A 21,656-nucleotide genomic window follows, 5' to 3' on the forward strand; every position below is an offset into this window, starting at 1 on the left:
ACAAAGTTTTCCATCGCCTAGCGCACAGTAGCCTGTCTTGACAAGCTGTTGTTTTTGCGTAGTTGTCCTCTCCCCTCCCGTTGTTGTATAATCGAGCTGGTGGGCTGCGGGCTACGCTAATGCCCGAGGTCATGGTAGTTATACCGTAGTTAGTTGGTCAGATCTAAAAAAAATAACGATTTGTGAGTTTCTAGACCGCAGTTCCTAACTCGGTTTGAAAACTGTGTAGCTGTGTTGGCGATTATATTTGATCAGTAGTACAATGGACGTAAGAAAATAGTTTTGTATAGCTTTAAAAAGAACCTTTGACATCAATGTTAAACGTCCTGCTCTAGCGGGCAATATTTGTTTCTTTTTTGCATTTCTAAAGCGAGCTGCATCGTGGAGCCAGCATGGTGCTGCACGCTTGCAGTCAAAACTCTTCTTGAAAATTAAGAATGATTACTGGCATTAAAGAATGGTTACTGGTGCTTTGCTGGTGCTGGAAATGCTTAGATTTATTCTAGATACTAGAAATATAAGGTATATATATAAAAGAGTGATAAAAACAATGCATTGGAAAAATACCACAAAGGTTTACTGCTCTTATTAAAATGTTACGCTGCTAAAAATAGATCCTAGACATATGTTTTATAAGCAACTATGTTCTTGATGACAGTTTGTGTTGCAACAGTATCTTTTAGTGCAGTCTGTTAAATTTCTAATTGTAATTTTCCTTCGAAATATTGGACTAAGTTTTAGATTTTATTTTACTTATTTTAGGTGGTAGATGTTGGCATAAAACTGGCGATTTCCAAGTCGAAATCAACAATCAAGGTATGTCTTTTTGAGGTTGTGATCTAAAGTTGATCAAAGTCAAAATATCTCTATTTCATTTAATCAGCGGTAAAAGTTCCTCATGGAATTAATTTTATCATAATTTTTGCTCCATCAACAAAATATATATTTTATAAACATATTATGCAACGCTTAATGGAGCAGAACAGACAACTAGCATTAGCAGTTTTGCAGTTCCGTAGAAACGACCTTGTCAACGTGCAGTTATATTGTAGGCGCCAAAATTTATTTCTGTGTACATTCCGCAACCGAGTTAGGAATTGCAGCTAGAAACTCACAAATCGTTATCTTTTTTAGATCTGACCCAGGTGGTTACGAGAGGTCACGGGAAGTACGAGAGGTTACGGGGAGTATAAAGGCGTGGGGAGATTGAGAGAGTTTTCTTCTTGGCATCAACCGCATGTGAGTACACACGTTTATATAACACCCGTCGAGCGGCGAGCAACAACAGCTTGTCACAAGACGTACTGCACCTGATGCATCAGCTGCACTTATAGGGAGTTGTTATCTTCCGTCTACGCGGCTTGGCTGCGATGTTATTCCGGTCGCTCCATTAGTAATCATAACAGATTTCACGCAAAAATTTATGTAGAAAAATTAAGATAAGAACGTTTAACTGGCGACCCCTCTCTGCAGTAAACTTTATTAGAATTTGAGAACATAGGCAACAACCGCGACTAAACATGTCGTTATTTGTGCGCTCAATCAGTTTTATTTCTATTTTTGTATCAGTCAGTTTTATTTGTTCGTATGGATTTTATTTTAAGTTTATTTTATTCTTAAGTTCTAATAAAGTTTATCACACAAACTGATCTTTGGTTAAACGTTGTAATCTTGTTTTTTTTCTACATAAATTTTTGCTTGAAATCCGTTATGATTACCAATGGAGCGACCGACATAACATCGCGGCCAAGCCGCGTAGACGGAAGAGAACAACTCCCTATAAGTGCAGCTGATGCATCAGGTGCAGTACGTCTTGTGACAAGCTGTTGTTGCTCGCCGCTCGACGGGGGGACAACTACGCAAAAACAACAGCTTGTCAAGACAGGCTAAGCGCACAGACGAATTATTAGGTAATAGTTGGTTAAAGATATTTTATTGTGTTGATAACAAAATGAGAAAAAAGTCTATTTAAAGGCAAAATAAAACGCAAACTGTAACAATCTTGAATACAAAATACGGTAGCAGCGAACAATTCGTGTTCAGTTTGAGATTATTTGCGTGAAGAATTAGAAAACTTTCAAGAGAGGATGACTTCAAATAAGTTGACGATGATGCAGATTAAAGGGAAAGTAAACACAATTTACTGATAAAGGCCAACATTTACCCTATTTGTTTTGTGTAATTTACTACGTTTAGCAAAATATAAATTATTTCTTACAACAGATAAATATTCAGAATAGTATTTCAAAAACAAAAAATGCTGTGCATTCACGTATAACTGAGTACAGAGTCTTTTTTCAATCGCATATTTTGCAAAAATTGGATAGATAACTCCGTTGCGAAAATGAGTGTGAAACGGACTCGCCACTGGGAACTGAATCCTAATCATTCATCCAATCACCAGACAAAAACATAAATGTTTTTTCCACCCCCAGGGCTGATACCTCCCCCTTAAAGAACCATTAGGTTCGGCCCAAAATCACGTTTTAGGGGGAGGTTTCAGACCATGGGCACTGTCAATGAATTTGCTACTTTACCGGTGTTCTTTCCCCACACGTTTTTTCTTAAGAAAGACTTTTTAGCAGCTGACGTTTTAGACGCGAAATTCAGACATCTCCCGTCTGATGATGATATATTTCCCCGCCACGATCACTTCCATTTAGTACCTGTCGTGTGAATGCGAGCTTACCGTTTCGGTGCCGATATCTGAACATTCTGACCGCATTTAGCTGTTATTTCTGTCATTCTACCCTGTGAGTTATCTACGACACGTGGCTATTTCATGCTTTTATTTGGCTTTTTTGTTACCAAAATGTTATTGTTATTTTGTTGTTTTATGTGACATTTTACAAATGATGGCTGAGCCTTCCGACATGCATGCTTCTTTGCACTGGAGTCCTCAATTATTGAGTGGAATCTATGATCAAAATACTTTAATCTACAATTACAAAAGCAGCATTTTTCATATCTTCAATTTCGTTTTTTCAGCAATTCAACTTGGCGATTGCACATGATTTTGATAAATAGGCTTTCTAATAACGCAACTTTTTTAGATGTCCAGAAACGGAGAATGGTCTCCTATCAGGGGCGGTTATAAAGATAGGATCAGTGACCCTAGCATGTCAGCATGGAGCAGACCATGATGCTGGAAAGAAATTGAAATTAAAATTAGCTGTGAGTAAGCTCTTCATACCTCACAACACTGATGACCTACTCTTGGCTTTGTGTGACCAATTGATCAAACCTCGTGTATACTGTGGATGTAGTTACTGTAATCATTCAATGATAACGGTTCATTTGCTAGTTTCATAATCCTGATATGTAATAGATATGTATATATAATCCTGATATAATAGATATGTACTGCATGTACATTGTGACGTTACATTTTTTGCAGATCTTAATCACTAAATACACTAAAGCTATAACAATTACTATAAGTTTCTATACAACTCTATACGAAATTTTGACCTTATGATGCCAACACTCGAACGAAACAAATGATATGGCGAGGATCCACTGTACCAGATTTCTTAGCTTTCATTATCTTTGTTAAGTCAGGTATGACTATATTGTGATGGGAAGTTCTCATTGTTTTACAGATCCTGCACACTAATGGGAATCATTGGCTGGCTTGCACCTACATTGGATCTAGTACATTTGCACGGCTATTTGATTATCTTGTCTTTGACCTTGACGATCAAGCTCTGAGAGGGATTGCCAGTAAGTGTTTGTGCAAACCAGATACAAAGCTTGCTCTTACTCAATTTTTTCAAGGTGTTTGCCGGGATTGTACACCATATCACACGATAGAGACTGATATTTAAACCTGAAAATGATTTGTCTTGCCTAAACTCATAAAGCGAAGTCGGGTAAAAATTGACATTGAACCATAACTTGGCTGACTCAGAGGAGATTGATCAATAACTTGGCTAACAGATCATGCCCTGGATCTAAATTTCGGGTTCTCATAATTTCTTGCAGAGAAGTCACAAATGCTGCTTGGATCAACACTTTGCATCTATAACACAGACAGATAAACATGTGGTACTGTGTTTCGATCAAGAAAAGCGTTACCTCACAGACCTTTGCGCGTTTGCTAATTAAATACATTTATGTTATGTAACATCTGGATACATTAATGTCCATTCATTTTTTCAAAACTACAGTTTGCACATTGGTTTTACCTGCAGGTTTACACAAGACCCTGGCACCACATCTGCGGCTCCGATGGGAAAGTGTGCAGAGGCAAGATGGAGCCAATGACTGCGGGCTATTTGCAATTGCTTTCTTGATAGAGACACTATTTGGGTTCAACACGGCCAAGGTATTAGGTTATGTGGGTTTAATTTATGACATTCCACTTTTGTTTTGATGAAAGGTAACATTGTTTTTTATATATAAACTTCTGGAATAGCCGTATCATTTCTTTCACACTTGCAGCAATTTGAGTTCAGAATTCAATTTTGTCCATCGTTCCCTATGCATTCAACTATATGTACAATGACTAAATGACAATCTTTTGATGATGTGTTTCTATGCTGACTTGCAGATTAAACCCAAGTAAGAAGGGTAAGAGCAATTACTGCTGTGCTACTGCACTTTAGATTGCCTTGGTTTCAATATAACCCTTATGTGACCTTGCACTGTGCATAATCAGTCATTTACGTGTACGAATATTTACTTGCTAATGATGTCTACCACGCTTATAACATATTTTCAGATTAAGATTCCTAATATTAACTCAACCTAATAATCGTTTTCTGTTAACAACCTGTGTGGTATTTATCTAGCTACTATTTCTAATTTTAAGTAGAGTAGACACTCTTACAAAGTAATCCATTCCAGCAGTGTTTACGTTATAAGGAATTTACGTTGTTCGAATAGTAAAATACATGTGAATTGCCTAATCTGTTCCAAGATATCTCTAAACTCACCCCTTTGGTCATACAGATTAGTAAATCACATTTGTACTCAACATGTTACTTTTGACCCGAAACTGTTGCGAATGCATTTGTTCAACTGCCTGAAAGAGGGAAAGTTTACACGGTTCCCCAAGTGCTTAAAGGAAAAAAGGCGGGTTCGCTCAAAATACGTGACAGTGAAGGTAAAAAAGACCTGTGCATCTGAATAATCGTGGAGGCAGAAAATATAAAGATAAGCAATGTTCAACAGGTCAACTTTTTCGTATAAATATGCATAATTTGAATTTTTGTTCGGTCTTTTAGGTTTACTGCAAGTGCAGATTGACATGGCGGAGAGATGGAGAGGAAGGGGTGGAATGTGACCAGTGTGGAGACTGGTATCATTCCCATTGTGTGCGACTACCTATTGGCTACACCATTGGGAAACATATCATTCCCTACAGATGTGACAGCTGTATTTATAAGCGGATGCCATATCAAGCAAAAAGCAAAAGAATAACTTTGTACGTACAATGTAGTACTGCATCACAATGTGCATCTGGTACATCCATAATGAATGCAAATGTTGCAATACCAATGTAAGGGTTGTGAAAGATAACCTTTTACCAATCAAAAGATACATGAAATTTCTTTCGATAGAACTGCCCTTTAGTGTATGGTAAAATAATGTGCAGTCTTTTCGCTGTAATAACAATGAATCTGCATTGATTGCATATTTCATAGGTGTGTGCTTGGAAACTTGAGAGATATTTTATGGGTGTGGATATGCTATAATATGATTATAAATTCCTCGTAATAATTGTTGGATATAATTGTGCAAATAGGGGTTCTTGCCATTCCCAAGCTGAGCTCAATGTGCAAATACTGTTTCTTAATACCTAAATTTGTTTTAGATTTCTTCTTACGACTGAGTCTTGTCTGAATAATGGGCTCAAGGCCGTGTCCAGAAAGGACTCACTTTCACACACCACAGAATCTGTTCTGAAAATTTTTGATTCTACCACTGACCATTACATTGCATCAGGTAATAAATGAATGCCTAGTCAGAAAGGTGGTCGAAACCGCTGTTGCCGACAGACTACAAGTTGAATTCATGGACTTAGTCACAATTAAAGAAAAGACTATTATGTATACACTTCGCAAGAACCATTCTGTTGACATAAAGTACCAATCTCGGCTTCCCATTTCTGTCACTGTTGATGTGTTTAGCCATGTTCTTTGAAATTTTGTTTGAATTTTAGATCTTGACAATTACAAAGCATAATGTTCATATGCTGTACTAGATTTTGTATGAATTTTCTGTGTAATTATAACCGAGTGTATATGATTATGAAATTGTAATAATTGTTACGAAATCTAAAGAGTTATCAGTGCAAACTCTGGTGGAATTCTAATCGGCATCTTTCTACTCATACATATTATATTATCATCGAAATATGAGTCAGCTTTATATAAAAAATAAAACAGTGTTAACAGACTGAATGAGATATGAATAGCTTTACACTATATGCTACCTAACTTTTCCTATTTTTTGTTAGTTACATCACCCCTTCATAGTTTCCTTATTTACCACAAACAATGTAAAAGCTCTATTCTGTTCATGTGAATTGTTATAAATTTTTTAGGTTTAACTAATTTTATTTTGAGACTATTTTTAAAACAAAAAATTTTAAAGTTACTTTTGTGTGAATGTGCTCTATACTGCATGCGAATGGTTCTGTTTACTGAAGGTTTCTGAACTTCAAATAAAGATAGCATCTAGAATACAAATGTATTTAGTAAATGGATACACTGCACCAGCAAAAGCATAAAGATTTTGATATTGTATACATACCTGCCAACTCTCACGCATTGGGCGTGAGACTCACGCAATCACCCCAAAGAAAAAATGAAAATGCGTGAGATTTTTGCCCCAATTTCCACAAATTTATATATACTGTCATTGATACATCAATTGCCCCAAAACCAAATCTCACGCATTGCCCCACTCTTGGGTTGGCAGGCCTGATTGTATATGTGAGGTATGATTTATCAGTGATCACCGTCAACAGTTTTCACCAGTAATAGTACAATAGTTTTCAATAAAAAGCCAAAACAGAATTTACTTGAAGTTTTCTTCTGGAGAAACAACCCCTTGAAAAGATGACATCTGGTATTTTTGGAGGAGAAACAACTCTGTAAAAGTAGTTAAAACCTCTACAGCAAGCAGAGGTTGCATGCACTTGATTTTTGTGCGTATCTTGTAGTGGAATCATAGCCTTATAAGCTAGAGAAATCGCCAAAATAATCTTCCTCTTAATTTGAAATACATGTAGTTGCTATAATGCCCCTATAATGTTCCTATTACCGGTATCAATGCTCGCGTATGTCTAATATGTCGAATTTCCCGCCTGGTGACGACAATTACGAAATAGGTATCCTCTCGACTGAACAACCTGCCATGATTGGCCGGCGAACGGTAACACTAATTTTTATTAACTTTTCCGCCTAAAAACGTCAGCTGCGAAAAAGTCTTTCGATCAAAACAGCTCCATGATTGGCCGGCGAACAGTAACGCTAATTATACTAAATTTCCCGCCTGTAAACGTCGGCTGCTAAAAAGTCTCCCAAATAGACTCTGCGAAACTAAATGGCTCTGCACAAAACCAGAGCCGTTCACCTTCACCTAGTCAGTGTCGTATAAGGTCCCTATACGACACTGCACCGAGTCCCGCGAGTGAAGTCTCACAGAGCGAAGCTATACGGCTCCGCACAAAAAGTGTCATAAGCTGCCACAGCGAGTCCAGCATGCAGTGAACACCGACCAATCACAAGAGCTATTACACCTATAGTTCACATATTTTGCTTGGCTGATTATTATTTGTCTATAAAAGATTTTACACAAGCTGTAACGAAGGCCTATGCTGATGCAAGCCTATCGTTGGAGACTTCAAGTGAAGTTTCTCAGTGTTCGTCATAATGCGTATCTGTTGGAAAATTAGGAATTTTATAGCTTCATTTCTTAGTGCGAAGAAATGGCTGCTAAAGTTTACACGCCTGGAATGGAATCTCTGGAAAGTCGTACAATTCAAAACCACTTTTCTGTTTTGACTGCAAAATTACAATGCAAAGAGATGTTCCTCAGCTATTTCTTTGAGCGTCATATTCTGATTACTGAAGCTATCGAAGAGATTTTGGTAAGCGGCGGAGCATGGCTATAGGCCTTGTCAATGTTTTCATTACAATGTTTTCAATTACATTTGTTACTTTGCGGAAAGGATGGTGACACTGTAATAACATTATTAACGTGACTGTATGCTCGATTTGCGCTCTTCTGTAGCTTTCATTATTTCTAGCTTGAACTCTGTAACTTGTACTGACTGAGTGTTTTTTCCTTATATGGATAACCTGCTAGCTTTTTTGTGATGCAAAATTCAAGCTGCTGAGTATTTTTATGAATTCAGTGGTATGAGCAATGATATTGTTATGTGTGGTTGTGGAGAAATTATGTTATGCATAACTAATCCGAATTCACACACAACATCAGTGTTGAAATTGCTTGTCATATTATTCTATTTTGAGTATGTTTAGTTTGTGGGAACTAATTGGATTATTACTGGTTCAGGTACTAATGAAGGTGTTAAGCTATTGTAAGCAATACTAATATCTACCAGTCAAAGTTACTTCTTTATTCTATAAGTCAAACAATGAAATACACAACTTAACAAAATTCTAAAACAATAATATTAATGACGAACAATTAGAAGAGCTAATAAAAATTACATCCTTACTTGAACGGTCGTCTATGCTTGTTGATCAGCCCTGTACATCTGTTAGTTTCAACAGTCAAATGAGAGTTGTGAGAGGCTATATGTAGAGATTGCCAGCAGTTGAGATAGTGGTGTAGAAGAGGCCCAGCCGATGAAGGAGAAGGTGGCTCCATCGGTAGAGAAGCGAGAGAGAGGCTCCTCAGGAGGCAGATGCTGCAGCTGAGCTAGAGCTGGAGATAGAGATGGGGATAGTGATATTGAGTCATTGGAGCTGTTCTCTTTTATAGATGTTTGGCATGTGGGATGGTTAGCCTGTGGATGTAGGTTGAGTGTTAAGGTTCAATGCTTTCTGTCAGGCGTGTGAAGATATCTTGTTTCCGTAAGTCTTCAGCTGGTGCACGTGATGTTGACATGTAGGGTGGAGCTCGTGACTTACTCCTGGTGTCTAGGTCATGTTTGACAGGATTGGCAAATCTGGATGTGACTCATTTGACTCGTCTCTAATGTTTCTCTGGTGGCTTTTTGATGATGGTGGTTGGTATGTTTAATTGCTTCGATTTCCCTTTGGCATATTCTCCATCTGGTGTTGAGGCAATTTCTATGATTGATTTCTTCCAAATTTGAAGTTTCTAATTTGCTTTTGACATTTTCTAATTATTGAATCTTTTAATGTCTTTGAGCGTATTGCTGCTTGTATGTATTATATGCTTATCCTGTGGTCTGGCTACATGAGGATATTGTGTCCAAGATCTTTTATTCATAATTTTTTTCAGCGATCTTTGTGTTCTTTTATATGGCCTTGCTTGCTGTAAGCTCATATTGATATCTTCTGTGACTAGCGATTGTGATTAGTTTATCTACCTCTAGCAACCTTTATGGCTTGTATTTTTACAATATTAGGATTTAGCAACTCAATTTACTCAAGATTTCAGTCGGGCATAGATGATGGTATTTCCTCGTTTCTGTATGTACTCAAGACACCTCTACATAAGATAACTAGAGTGCTAGTTGTGCTCCATATCTTCTCAAGAATTTCAGGGGTATAATTAACAGTTTCAAACGGTTTTCCGAATCAGTATCAGAGTTGTAATCAATGAAAAAACACAGATCAATAGTCAACATTAAAAACCCACTGGTCACTATGTTAATTGAAAATAATGGGACTAGATCGCGCTTACCAACAACGTTGAACTTGGAATAATATGTATATTATTACACGTTGCTTTAGGCAGATTTTTGGTTAGTGCAAGAACTAGGCAAATTATAAAAAAAACCGTATGCATGCAAGCTTAACTTCTTGATCAATTGCTTACATTATGAACTGGGCTTACATGTGATCACATTGATTGTTTTTGATTATCACAACTTTAAACCATTGCACTGCAAATATTGAAGCTGTTTGATATCAGTTTGAATGTGTACAACTCGGCAAATACATGAAATGACTCTTCTATACTACCATAACACAGCCTGTAGTTTAAAAGTACGACAATTTCATTACAATATTTCAATATTGGTGTTGGATTTCTTATGAATAGTGCTATTATCTACCTGGAAATAGTAATCAACCACTAGCATATAAAATTCATTCTATAAACAACTACTTTCCATGATTTATATGACACTTTGCTTTCGACAAGTATAACCTGGTGTAAAATGTCATGTTGTTTTATGCATGGTCTATTATACTCTTTCACATTACTTTTACTAATTTTAGCCACCTTACACAGATTTCACATTTAACCTTTTCTGAAAACTATTTTGCAAACTGGAGACATTGCTGGTATTTTATATACAGCGAGTACGCTGGCAGTCCCAGGCACCGTGAGAGATCGCAATGTGTAATAGCCACATGTACAATTATTCTTAAATGTGGAGAGGTAGTCGAGTGGCGCAGCGCTAGCGCTTGGCGCTGAATCTGATTATCCAGGTTTGAATTCGGGTTTGGTACAATATTTTTCCTAACAATCTTAGCGAGGTTACGAACGTATGGACACGACTTTTCTTATAGCAAAGATTGAAGCAAAAGCCTCGCATGTTAACCTTGTAATTAAACGATACACATCTGTGGTTTTCTTCTAAGGTTGGCCAAAAGTTGTCGTGAACATGAGGCAAAGCGCGGCTAACCGGAAACAGATCCTAAAAAAGTAATATGACAAAATCAAAGTATGTTCAATGAACTATTAAAACTTAGCTTCAAATGTGTATTTATTAAGCTAAATTCATTCAAGTTAAATTCAAAGTTTCTATTACGGGCGGTCACAAAAGTTTAGTGTGCCGAACGCATTGGTCTCAAGTATCCACAACATTGGTCTCGGAAGGTAAAAACCCCATGAAGTAGTGTACACAGTGATGTTACATTTTATTGCATATTATAACAACTAAATAGGTATTTTTTACTTTTTAGTGCTTGTACTGAATTACAACAATTAAAAACATGCTTTTCCACCGTAGTATCCTGTTTAGGTGTTTTTTCATAACAACGGATTAATTTGTACTTAGATATTTTATATAGGTAATAGTGCCTTGAGATGCGAGTAAATTAACCTATGAGCTCAGTCGCAGAACGCATTAAACTCGTATGTCGAGGTATGACTGTATCCCAAATTTCTACCGTCCATTTCTGTCTCACAATCTTATCTTACGACGCTTTGGGTTTTGTAGGCAAAGACAACTAGTGCTGGTAAAAACACTCTTCTTCTCAGGAAGATCATGATGTCAGGACGGGACGCTTTCTATGTACTGTACGACGCTCTGGTAGTGGTTACACTCTGGTCTCTGTCATCTTCTTAAATGTTTAATTCTTTAGTTTTAGGTTTTTAGTTGAAGTCGTCACTATGAGTGTAAAAGCGCTAAGTGCTGGTGATAATTAACTATTTCGCTAACACGAACGTCTTAGTACAGCTCGGCACAAGATTTGCCGATGGCCAAGAGTCGCATAGTGCAGCTTTGGTAGAGTTTGTACAAAGCGCTTCTGATTAGTGTGTAGTTAAATAATCAGCTTATGTCTATACTTAAACGAAAGGAAACATTTAACTGTATGCACTGAGCCAATAGAAAATATGTTTACAATCCATGCTGAGCGGAGGTTTGCTTTGCAAATACTTCCATTTTATCTTAATTTCTTATTAGCAATGACCAGTCATGTAGAGACTCATTGCAGTCATGAAACTAACTAATTTTAGATATATGGACTTTGGGTGAGCATTATGGAACAATAGTACTAGTGAGAGTGATTGATTTATTTTTACCAGTAATAGTAAGGCTGTACGCTGTAATAATATTGATAAGTCGTCTGACTCGGACACACTCAGGGTCGTAGCGAACATAGCCAAAAAGGTGTCTGAGCTCATTCTGCAACATGTTTTTGGTATTTCTTATGGCATCAGCTAATGTAAAATTTTATGATGATTTTGGGATCAAAATATGTTTATAGACCGCATGGTTCAAAAGTTGTGACAGTTTATATGCGCCATGTTCAAATATTAGGTTTTACCCACTACGTAATTTTGTTCCGGTAAAGAAATTCATTTGATAGCGAATAAGTTGAACACTTTGAAAGCCAGTAAAAGGGCTATATTTATCTTCGCAAAATTCTGACAAGCTATTTGGAAAATACACCGCCAAATCTCTATATGAATGCCCCCTCCAATTGATTGCCACTATATAGGAAGTGTTGAAAAATAGAGCGCCATGGCGGTCAATTAGAGGTTTTACGGTAATTTTTGCTATTTAAGTTGTTTATTACGTGTTTCTATTCTGTCGGTCAACTACAAACATCATATCATTATTACACTTTCGCTTGATCTGAGTGTTTTAACCGCTTTCAAGCTTTTTCAATTTTAATCTTGAAACATCCTGACTGTCAGACTGCCTCAAACGCAGAAAACAATCTCAAATGATGAAAAATACTGATAGTTTCTGATGGAGTTTACTAGGATTTCATGTTAGTTCATCATGAAAACCTTCTGCTTGGCTAATCGGCTGCTTTTGGAATCAAAGATGACTTTGATATTAGTATTTAAAAAATAGGATCTCCTTTAGATTTGCCTACTATCATCTCTAAGGTGAATATGTTTGCTGTTATATGTGTGTTATTTCAGGTATTCACCTAAATAAAATGCTCAGTGAACATGAATGTTAGTTTATATACCCACAGTATCTAGTTTCTTCATTATAGGTAGCTACGCGCCAGTATGATTTGGCTGACCTGATTATACCAAGCAAAGCTCCGAGTAAGCCGGGAGGAAATGCACCCATTCAGGAATTCGACCGCTACTCCCAAGCCGGGTCAGTATTTATCATACTGCTATATATATATATATATATATATATATATATATATATATATATATATATGATGTCTTGTTTGGTTTGATATTCCACAATCCTCTTGCATGCAGTTAATGTATAGACTTATATGTTACTTTTTGCATAATGTAGCAAGGTTATTCACACTGACTTACACCTTGTATATTCACCTTATATTTACGTAATAAAAATCATTTTATTTGTAGAACCGGACGAAGTCAACCTCCAGGTAGGTTTTTCAAGTGAGCCTTCACTAAAGGTACAATAGCAGCTTATTTATTATTTAGCCTCAGTTCCCCTTTTATCGTAGGCCTTTAATTTTAACCAATCTCGCTAGTCAGGCTACTGTAAAATCTCTATTTGAATACCATGGCTCTGTATCTTTCACCTCTTCTCTATAGTGCCGTTTTGTTAAAGGTGGCGTTCAAATAGAGATGTGCTGTATTTTTCGACTAGCTTATCAAAATTTTGGAAAGATAGATTCCTAACGAAAAACAGGCGAAAAGATGCTAATATCACCGTTTTATTACAATTACCAATTATTAGAAAGTGGACTTTGATACGCCATAACAATGTCTGCTATTATGTCATAAGGTGTTCTTCAAAAAGTTGTGCTTGGCGGCTATCTGGCTTAATGTTTATCATTATTATTGCGCGACATGTAAATTATTTGCTATGCTAAAAAAATGTTTGTACGCTAATATCGACTAGTTCAGTAGTGCAGAAGAAGAGTTGAGGCCAGAAGATATTGTGGAAGGTGTTGGACAGCTAGAATATGTTCATTCCAAACAAAAGCAACAATCAGAACGCAACTGGCTGAACAAATGATGTAAAAATGTTTGTTTGTTTAAAAATTATTAATTTTATTTTCTGCATGTATTATAAGTATGGTTCGTTTATGTCACTTGTTTTCAAAAGTATATTTTTTTAGCATTTGATAGATTATCAATATATAACGGATAGACCTATTAAATATACTTTAATATATAGTATGGTATAGTTAATAGGTCTATAATAACCTATAATGGTTTATGTAACCTATGTTTGCAGATTTATAACATATTATTTGATAGCATCCTTGTGGCTTACAAAGGTTTGAGACTCATAATTCCTCATCTATTGCACATAAAAAGCTAGTTTTGGCTGCAAACTGTAACAAACATATCAATGAGTGCAATGCACTTTTATGCAACATTGATAAATAAAGAGATACATGTATATTAAAAATATGTCAAGTTTAGAATACAATAAAAATTGAAAGCTCCAACTAATTGCAAAGAAGGACACAGGCTATAATATCAACACAGGTCATTTGCAAGCAATAGAGATCAACTGGTAGAGATATGTCTCGGTTTCTTGATGCACATTTATTAAGAGATCTTTGACAAGTTGGAGGTAAGTTAGCAGATTTATTGCATCCAAAAGGTTTGATATCGCTCCACAGAAGAAGAGGGCAAAATATAGGCGATTTCGCTACGCCTGTAAAAGGGCTAAATTTATCTTCAATGGATCCTTTTCAGACCTTGGTAACTTCGAATCAGAGTGTACTTATGATGATTGTGATGATCGATCGATTTTCACAGGTACACCATCATTAAAATCATGACAACCACTACAGCAACAACGAAAGAATTAATTGTTATTGATGTAACCAAGTCATTATAAATACTATTTTGTGGAAAATTTTCTAATGTTCACTTTCTATGATAGGATCGTAAAGGTCGAACATAACGAATGTCCAAGTGGCAGATAGATTTAGCCCTATTACGGGCGAAGCGAATGTCACCTATATTTTCCTCTCTTTTTTTGGTGGAGTGATAATAAACATTTTGGATGCAACAAATCTGTTAACTTACCCCCAATTTGTCAAAGATTTCTTGATAAATGTACACCGAGAAACTGAGAAATATCTCTTTCAATTAATATCTTTTGCTTGCAAATGACCTGCGATGATATTATAGCTTGTGTCCTTCTTTGCAATTCACTGACCTTTTCAATTTTTATTTCATTTTAAATGTGATGACATTTTTATTTTTATATTTATATTTAACATTGTTGAATAAAAGCTCCTTGCGCTCACTGATATGTCGCTACAGTTTGCAGCCAAAACTAGCTTTTTATTTGCAATAGAAGTGGAGTTATGACCATCAATCCATTGTAAGCCGTGCTAAGATAGTCGCAAGGATGCTATTAAATAACATGCTATAAATCTGCATATTTATAATTTATAGAATAATAATTTATCAAATGATACCAATATATATTCATGAACAAGTGACGTCAACGAACTGTACTTATATTACATGCAGAAACAAAAATTAGTGTTTTTAAAACAAATTTTTTTGCATCGTTTGCTCGGATAGCTGCCATCTGACTGTTGCTTTCGATGGAATAAACATCTTCTAGTGGTACTTTCCACAATATCTTTTGGCCTCAATTCGTATTTTGAACTGCTGAACTGGTCAATATCAGCATGCAAACAATTTTTTGGCAGAGCGATACTTTCACATACTGCTTTAGCACCAATGCAACGCGTAAAAGCTTGCTCGCTAATCGTAACCTTTGGTCAAAAACTTGCAAACCCTTTTTATATGCATAGCCTTCGAAGTATTACGACCACGTTAAACAAGGGACTACTATTGGCCTGAGACAGTAATTATTTTTATATCAATGCTTTGAAAGTTCATCTACCATTGTATATTTAAGACGCTTTTATATATATATGTATATATAGTATATATATATGTATATATATATACATGTATATATATATACATGTATATATATATACATGTATATATATATACATGTATATATATATACATGTATATATATATACATGTATATATATATATGTATATATATACATGTATATATATATATACATGTATATATATACATGTATATATATATATACATGTATATATATATAGGTAGGCTACTTCGAAGTAAAAAGACCGCCATGAACAAGGAACTATTATTAGCCTGAGACCGCTATTGATTATTTCCATGGTGTTGCTTTCAAAGTTATATATATATAGTTTCATGTATATATATATACATATATATATACATGTATATATATATACATGTATATATATATACATGTATATATATATACATGTATATATATATATGTATATATATACATGTATATATATATACATGTATATATATACATGTATATATATACATGTATATATATATATACATGTATATATATATAGGTAGGCTACTTCGAAGTAAAAAGACCGCCATGAACAAGGAACTATTATTAGCCTGAGACCGCTATTGATTATTTCCATGGTGTTGCTTTCAAAGTTTTAACAAAAAAATGAAAAGCTTTGGAATTGGGCAACGAGAGAATTAATTGTCATGGATATAAACGATTCATTATTTGTACGATTTTGTGGACACTTTTCTATTGATCAGTTGATATTATGGGCTCGTAAAGTTCAAATAATGTGAAAGTGGTGGTCAAATGGAAGAGGCATTCAATTAGAGAGTAGCGATCTATTTTTCAACCCTTCTCTCAGGGTGGCGGTCAATTGGTGGTGGCGGTCAATTACAGGTTTTACGGTATCTTATACTCATACGTCTCTAAGTGTTTGTTTGTCGTCTGTTTGTCCAGTTGGGGTTATAAAATATATTCCTGAAAAACTGTTTCGTGCTGGCATTAAACTCCTAACACGGTCACTTTGCTGGAATAATTGTGTTCATAATTATTACATATATGCCTAAATGAATGCTTTGTATGCATATATGTCTGTGTTTGTCATCTGTATGTCCAGCCATAGAAATAAAGTTTTAAAAACAAAGAATCCGCTTGCCACTGGAATTGAACTTGGAACCTCCTGTGTCTCAGACAGGTGTTCTATCCATTAAACTACTCATCCAACTGACCATACTAATAACTAATTATGCGCATACTCTACTCATTACCTTGGTTAAAATATGCAAACATAAAGCGCTGGCGAAAATACTATTGGTTACTACTAATACGCTTGAAGATCATGATTGCTGATTGAAGATCAAAGATGAAACACATTAGGCGATATTTAGCGCGAGATCATGCTGCGTGGCGCTAAAATTTGCTCAGCGAGCTCATATAGAGCGATAACGCTAGGCATTCTCATCACACTTTATGGCTAGCGAGATGCATTTCGATTGGTTGGTTTTTCCAACAATGCAATTTTATAGCGAGTACTTATTTCTTATCGAAGTTCACGATTGCATCGATTGCTACTTTGTTACGATTGAAACATCATCAGAAAGAACACTGAAATTGTTCATAAATTTAACAAAAGCACTCCCAGTCCTGTGCGACATAACACACCAAAAATCCAAGTGGAGATCTAATATTTGGAGTCAATCGTTGACCATTTTTGAGAATTATAAGTATTTAATATATTAAATGTAAAAAACCTACTCTAAAGGAAACTATATATAAAAATCGTAAAATATCACTGTTAAGAATACAAAAATTGTTTTTTCTTATGTCTTCTTGTAGTGTACAGTCCATGAAAGTGAGATAGGTTTAATAACAAAGTGGAAGTTGTTTACGTTGCCGCCTAGATGGCGCCATATTGACTTACCTAAATTTATGAACAACTCTGAAGAAACTAATGATACAGAATTTTATTGACAGTTTGTGAGCGTGCCCACTATAGCATTTGCTGGCGAAACGCTTAAGCGTGTTTAGGTACACGCCAGGGAATCTCCGCCCTCCTCATGACGTACGCGATAAAATCGCCTTGTGGGACCTTAACGTAGCGATCGTAAGCAGACATCAGACAGCTCTTATTATAATAAGTTGAGTTCCAAGCTCCAAAGTCATTGGAAAATTATTTTATCACACCCATTTGGCTAGTGATTTTCTTCCTGTCTTACCATATTTTTAATAGGTAACAGTACAGCTGTCTATTCTTTCTGTTAGTAAGGCAGTCGCCCTCATCGCCTGATCAACTCTCTTTATATTATCACTTTGATGCTGCAGAGTCTTTAGATAAATTTTATTTGGAAATGAGTTTTAATACAGCTCGTTGCCAGATGTTGTAATTGCACAAGTTTCCATAGTTTCCAACATTATTTGTCACCGAAGCTTCACGATATGGCGATTTAGTTGATTGGTGCAATTTTTCAAGGTAGACGACTTAAAAATCGCTACGCTACCATTTAAACGATTGCCAATCATATAAATGATATAATGGTGTAATGGCGGGTTATCTCACATCTGACGATTTTCAGAGTAAGCGATGCTGGAACAAAAATGCACAGACCTGTTCGTCTTATTGCCCATTGACCTGCTCATTGCACACACACAGGCATTCATGGTATAAATGTTTCCAATTATCACTAATACAAAACAGTTTCTAACTTAAAATATACAAAAACATTGACAAAAATTTGCAAGTTTTCTTACATAATAATATTGCGATAAATCATGAATCATCTATTTGCAATATCAAATCTTCTGGTGAATTTTGGTAATCGTGAAGCTCTATATGTAGCATTTTCAATCGCAGACATTTTTAGATTGTCCATTCATAAATTATGCTTCCATTCATATTCTTATCAAAAGCCTCCCTCAGATTTTCCATTTTATTGTCCATTTATTGCTTTTTCACCAGTAAAACATCCTATATTGTAGCTCAAGATAGTTGAACAGGCTGATAGTGATGGCTGATGGGCTGCAACACCTCTCCATTGCCCATACAGACCTCTCTATTTTGTATGTTGTAGATTTTATATATGCTATTTGTATTGCATTTTTCGCAATATATAGACTAATTTTGCTAGACACACCTTTTATACTTTGCAGACTGGAGGTTAGTTTTGTAATGGCTGTATTTACCGTTCCTGTATAGCTGCAGGAACAGTAAATACACATGCCTGTCTACATACATGAATGTAATGTTTTCCTATAAACAAGTGCCATAAATGATTCCAACAATGCATGGTTACTTTTTTGTACTGCTACTTTTCTTTATAATAACAAAACTCAAATCATTTGATCACCAATATATGCACTTTTAAATTACATTATTCACTGTATTTATATATGAATAATCGTGATACAGTTTTCCAGTGATGATTTTGATGTTATAGGAACAAGAAACAAGTTTTGAAGAGGAAAACGCTCGCAATGCAAGATTAGAGAGCTGTGACATGAGGTCACTTTTTCACAAAATGTTCACATGTGAATTATGAAGTCAAATCAGGCCATTAGCCAATGTGTGAAGGCGAGACAAGAGTCCTTCTGTGTTGCCCACCGTTTTACACTTTTTATTCATTTAATGGTCACAGAACATTTTTGGTTACCCAGGATGTTAGACCTCGATAAACAAGACATCTGGGATCCTCCGAATGCACAAGGCACATTAGCAGCAGAATCAACAAATAGCGGAAAGTCTATGCCATATAAATTTTTGAGCAGTTGCAGAATTACACCAATTAACTTGATTCTGGAATCGATCTTGTTGAATGCTTTAGCAGGAATTTCTTTCTTTACACATATTGAATTTTCTAACAAATCGTTTATAAACGTTTGCTATTCTCAGATGTAATCTATTTATAACATGTTAAAACACGCTCTGCTTTGAGAAACAAGGATTTTGAGCGGACATTTTCCTTTTTAATAACTTGAAGATGTTGATGAAACATGGTATTTGGTCAAAATTACAAAGATATACAAACCCAAATCTACAATGTGATCAGCTACTGTCAGTGCCAATAATATTTTGTGCTGTCAGTAAACCCTAAGAGTAATCTATCATAGGCAGGTGCCTCATGTTATGATCTTGTCCAATTGGGAGGGTACGGAAGTTCTTTTCTGTTGCTTGCCTGTTTCTGCCAGAATCATGTCCCTTGGTACATAAACAACTTACAATCGGTTGCCCTTTTTAACACCTCATAGCAGGTCTCGAACCATGAACCTGCTGAAGACGAAAATGGCCATAATCCTAAGTACAGTACATTGGTACATCGTATAACTGATGACAATGGCCATAAGCCTAAGTACATTGGTACATCATAAAATGACGGAACTGCAAACAATTTTTAAAATCAGTTAATTTGTTTTTAAGTATGTACCTGTGGAAGTTCGGGGAGAGTCAAGAATTGTTTTGCGTATCCGTATGACTATAAGTATATAAACCTGTGAATTTATCTAAATATACTAGTTGCAAAACCCAGCGTTGCCCGGGTAAATAATAGGTCTTTGGACGGGAAATTGATTTGTTTTTAACATATAACAACATTTGCCATTCTATCTTTCAAACTACATATGAGAAAAGTGTTGTGTAATTGAAATAAATTAAAAGAAAATAAAAACAACCGCAAAGGCTTTTAAACTTTGTCAAACAACTTTTAAACTTCATATGAGGAAAATGTTTCGCGCAGGTCAAACAAATGAAAAAAAATAAAACAACTATAAAAAGGTTTAGAGGTAAATGTGAAATTATTAGCAAGTAATAGCTAAATTAAGTCGGTTTTGCTTCAATTACAATAAGAAATGATTCGGTAATGATACAATTAATATGAAATGAGAAAACATAATGAAAACCATGAATATCGTTGTGGAAGTCAACGCTGACTAGCCACTTGCAAGTGGGTTATGCATACAAGTTGTCTTACACTGAATGAGTAATAGCTCTCATGCACAACTGTAATTGTTGCAAGCAAGGTGACTGATGAATGAGTATGGATTTTTATTCACACAAGCTCTATAAGCATGAAAAGATGGAACAACAATGCTGAATTGAGTTACAAATAATAAATACTCAAACAGTTACACTTGTAAATGTGAGAATGTCAAGATATACATGTATATGTATACACAAAGCTGTACAAAGGTAGATTAATGTTACCACACTGTTCTTAATGCAGATTAAGAACGTAACTCTCAGTCCTTAGTTCTGTCGTTCATCGTCTGTATCACTTGCTCTGTGCTCTTTGTTCTTCTCACTAGGGTATCTTCTCTTGTTGCATATCCTTACCCCTCCTGCTTAACACTGGAGCACCTTTGCTTATATAGCAAGGGCTGAGTGTTAATACATGGGCTTTCTGCGCAAGCTGGCCTTTAGTCTAATCCGAGAATAGTTGAACACTTATGATAATTAGAAAAAGCTCAGCTCAGTAAACCCATCAGAATATGTTGATTTAATAATAACAATTCTTGCAAAGAAGTGTGTGCATATAAAAAAGGTTACTGTTCCACCAGAAGCTATCCATCAAAACTTTTAATAAGACGATACTGGTACCTCTCGATACCGGTGCAAATGTAAAAATGAGATATCGTAGTGTCTTTGTCTGACCGCGGAGAGATGACAAGGCTTTTTCCACGAAGACGATATACTTGTCTGCATGAGAACAATTGGCCTTGACCCCCAGATATAGTAGTTGAACCTTACGAAAAATATTTCATAACAGGGACATCGTAACGGTTGGCCGCATTGGTAAAAATGATCAGCGTGCGCTATTGCCGGAATGACACACATATCAACACACATATTTTGAGAAATTTATATACACTGTATATAGAAAGACTACATAAAAGTATACATATAGTATTATACATGTATACTTTTCATAAGAATCATTGTAAACACAATTAGTACATGTTGTTATGTTCTCTATACATTTTGGTTTCACACCAATCTTGACTAATTTT

At 35.6% G+C, this 21,656-nt stretch overlaps 2 protein-coding genes and 1 long non-coding RNA gene across 5 annotated transcripts in view; all 3 read left to right on the plus strand.

Annotated features, from left to right (window-relative positions):
* The window catches only part of LOC137408838 (caspase-2-like), a 153,720-nt gene that overhangs the window by 46,135 nt on the left and 85,929 nt on the right, over nucleotides 1-21,656 (plus strand). For 2 of the 3 annotated variants that reach the window (XM_068095419.1, XM_068095421.1), the window contains exons 3-4: nucleotides 12,855-12,964; nucleotides 13,192-13,214. In XM_068095419.1, coding sequence (XP_067951520.1) covers nucleotides 12,855-12,964; nucleotides 13,192-13,214 — 133 coding nt within the window. Of the gene's footprint in view, nucleotides 1-7,777; nucleotides 8,102-11,338; nucleotides 11,432-12,854; nucleotides 12,965-13,191; nucleotides 13,215-21,656 lie in introns of those variants that run through there. The other variant, XM_068095420.1, reaches the window with a different exon arrangement.
* On the plus strand, nucleotides 263-6,674 carry LOC137408635 (uncharacterized). The gene is made up of 8 exons (XM_068095224.1): nucleotides 263-268; nucleotides 763-816; nucleotides 1,214-1,239; nucleotides 3,054-3,174; nucleotides 3,603-3,723; nucleotides 4,194-4,327; nucleotides 5,229-5,428; nucleotides 5,819-6,674. Exons 1-8 carry the CDS (start codon nucleotides 263-265, stop codon nucleotides 5,958-5,960), a joined length of 804 nt encoding a protein of 267 aa, XP_067951325.1. The 3' UTR covers nucleotides 5,961-6,674.
* On the plus strand, nucleotides 16,864-19,027 carry LOC137408356 (uncharacterized). The gene is made up of 2 exons (XR_010980079.1): nucleotides 16,864-18,817; nucleotides 18,853-19,027. It is a non-coding gene; the product is annotated as an uncharacterized lncRNA (long non-coding RNA).

This window comes from Watersipora subatra, chromosome 11, assembly GCF_963576615.1.
Source record: "Watersipora subatra chromosome 11, tzWatSuba1.1, whole genome shotgun sequence".
Taxonomy (NCBI): Eukaryota; Metazoa; Bryozoa; class Gymnolaemata; order Cheilostomatida; family Watersiporidae; genus Watersipora; species Watersipora subatra.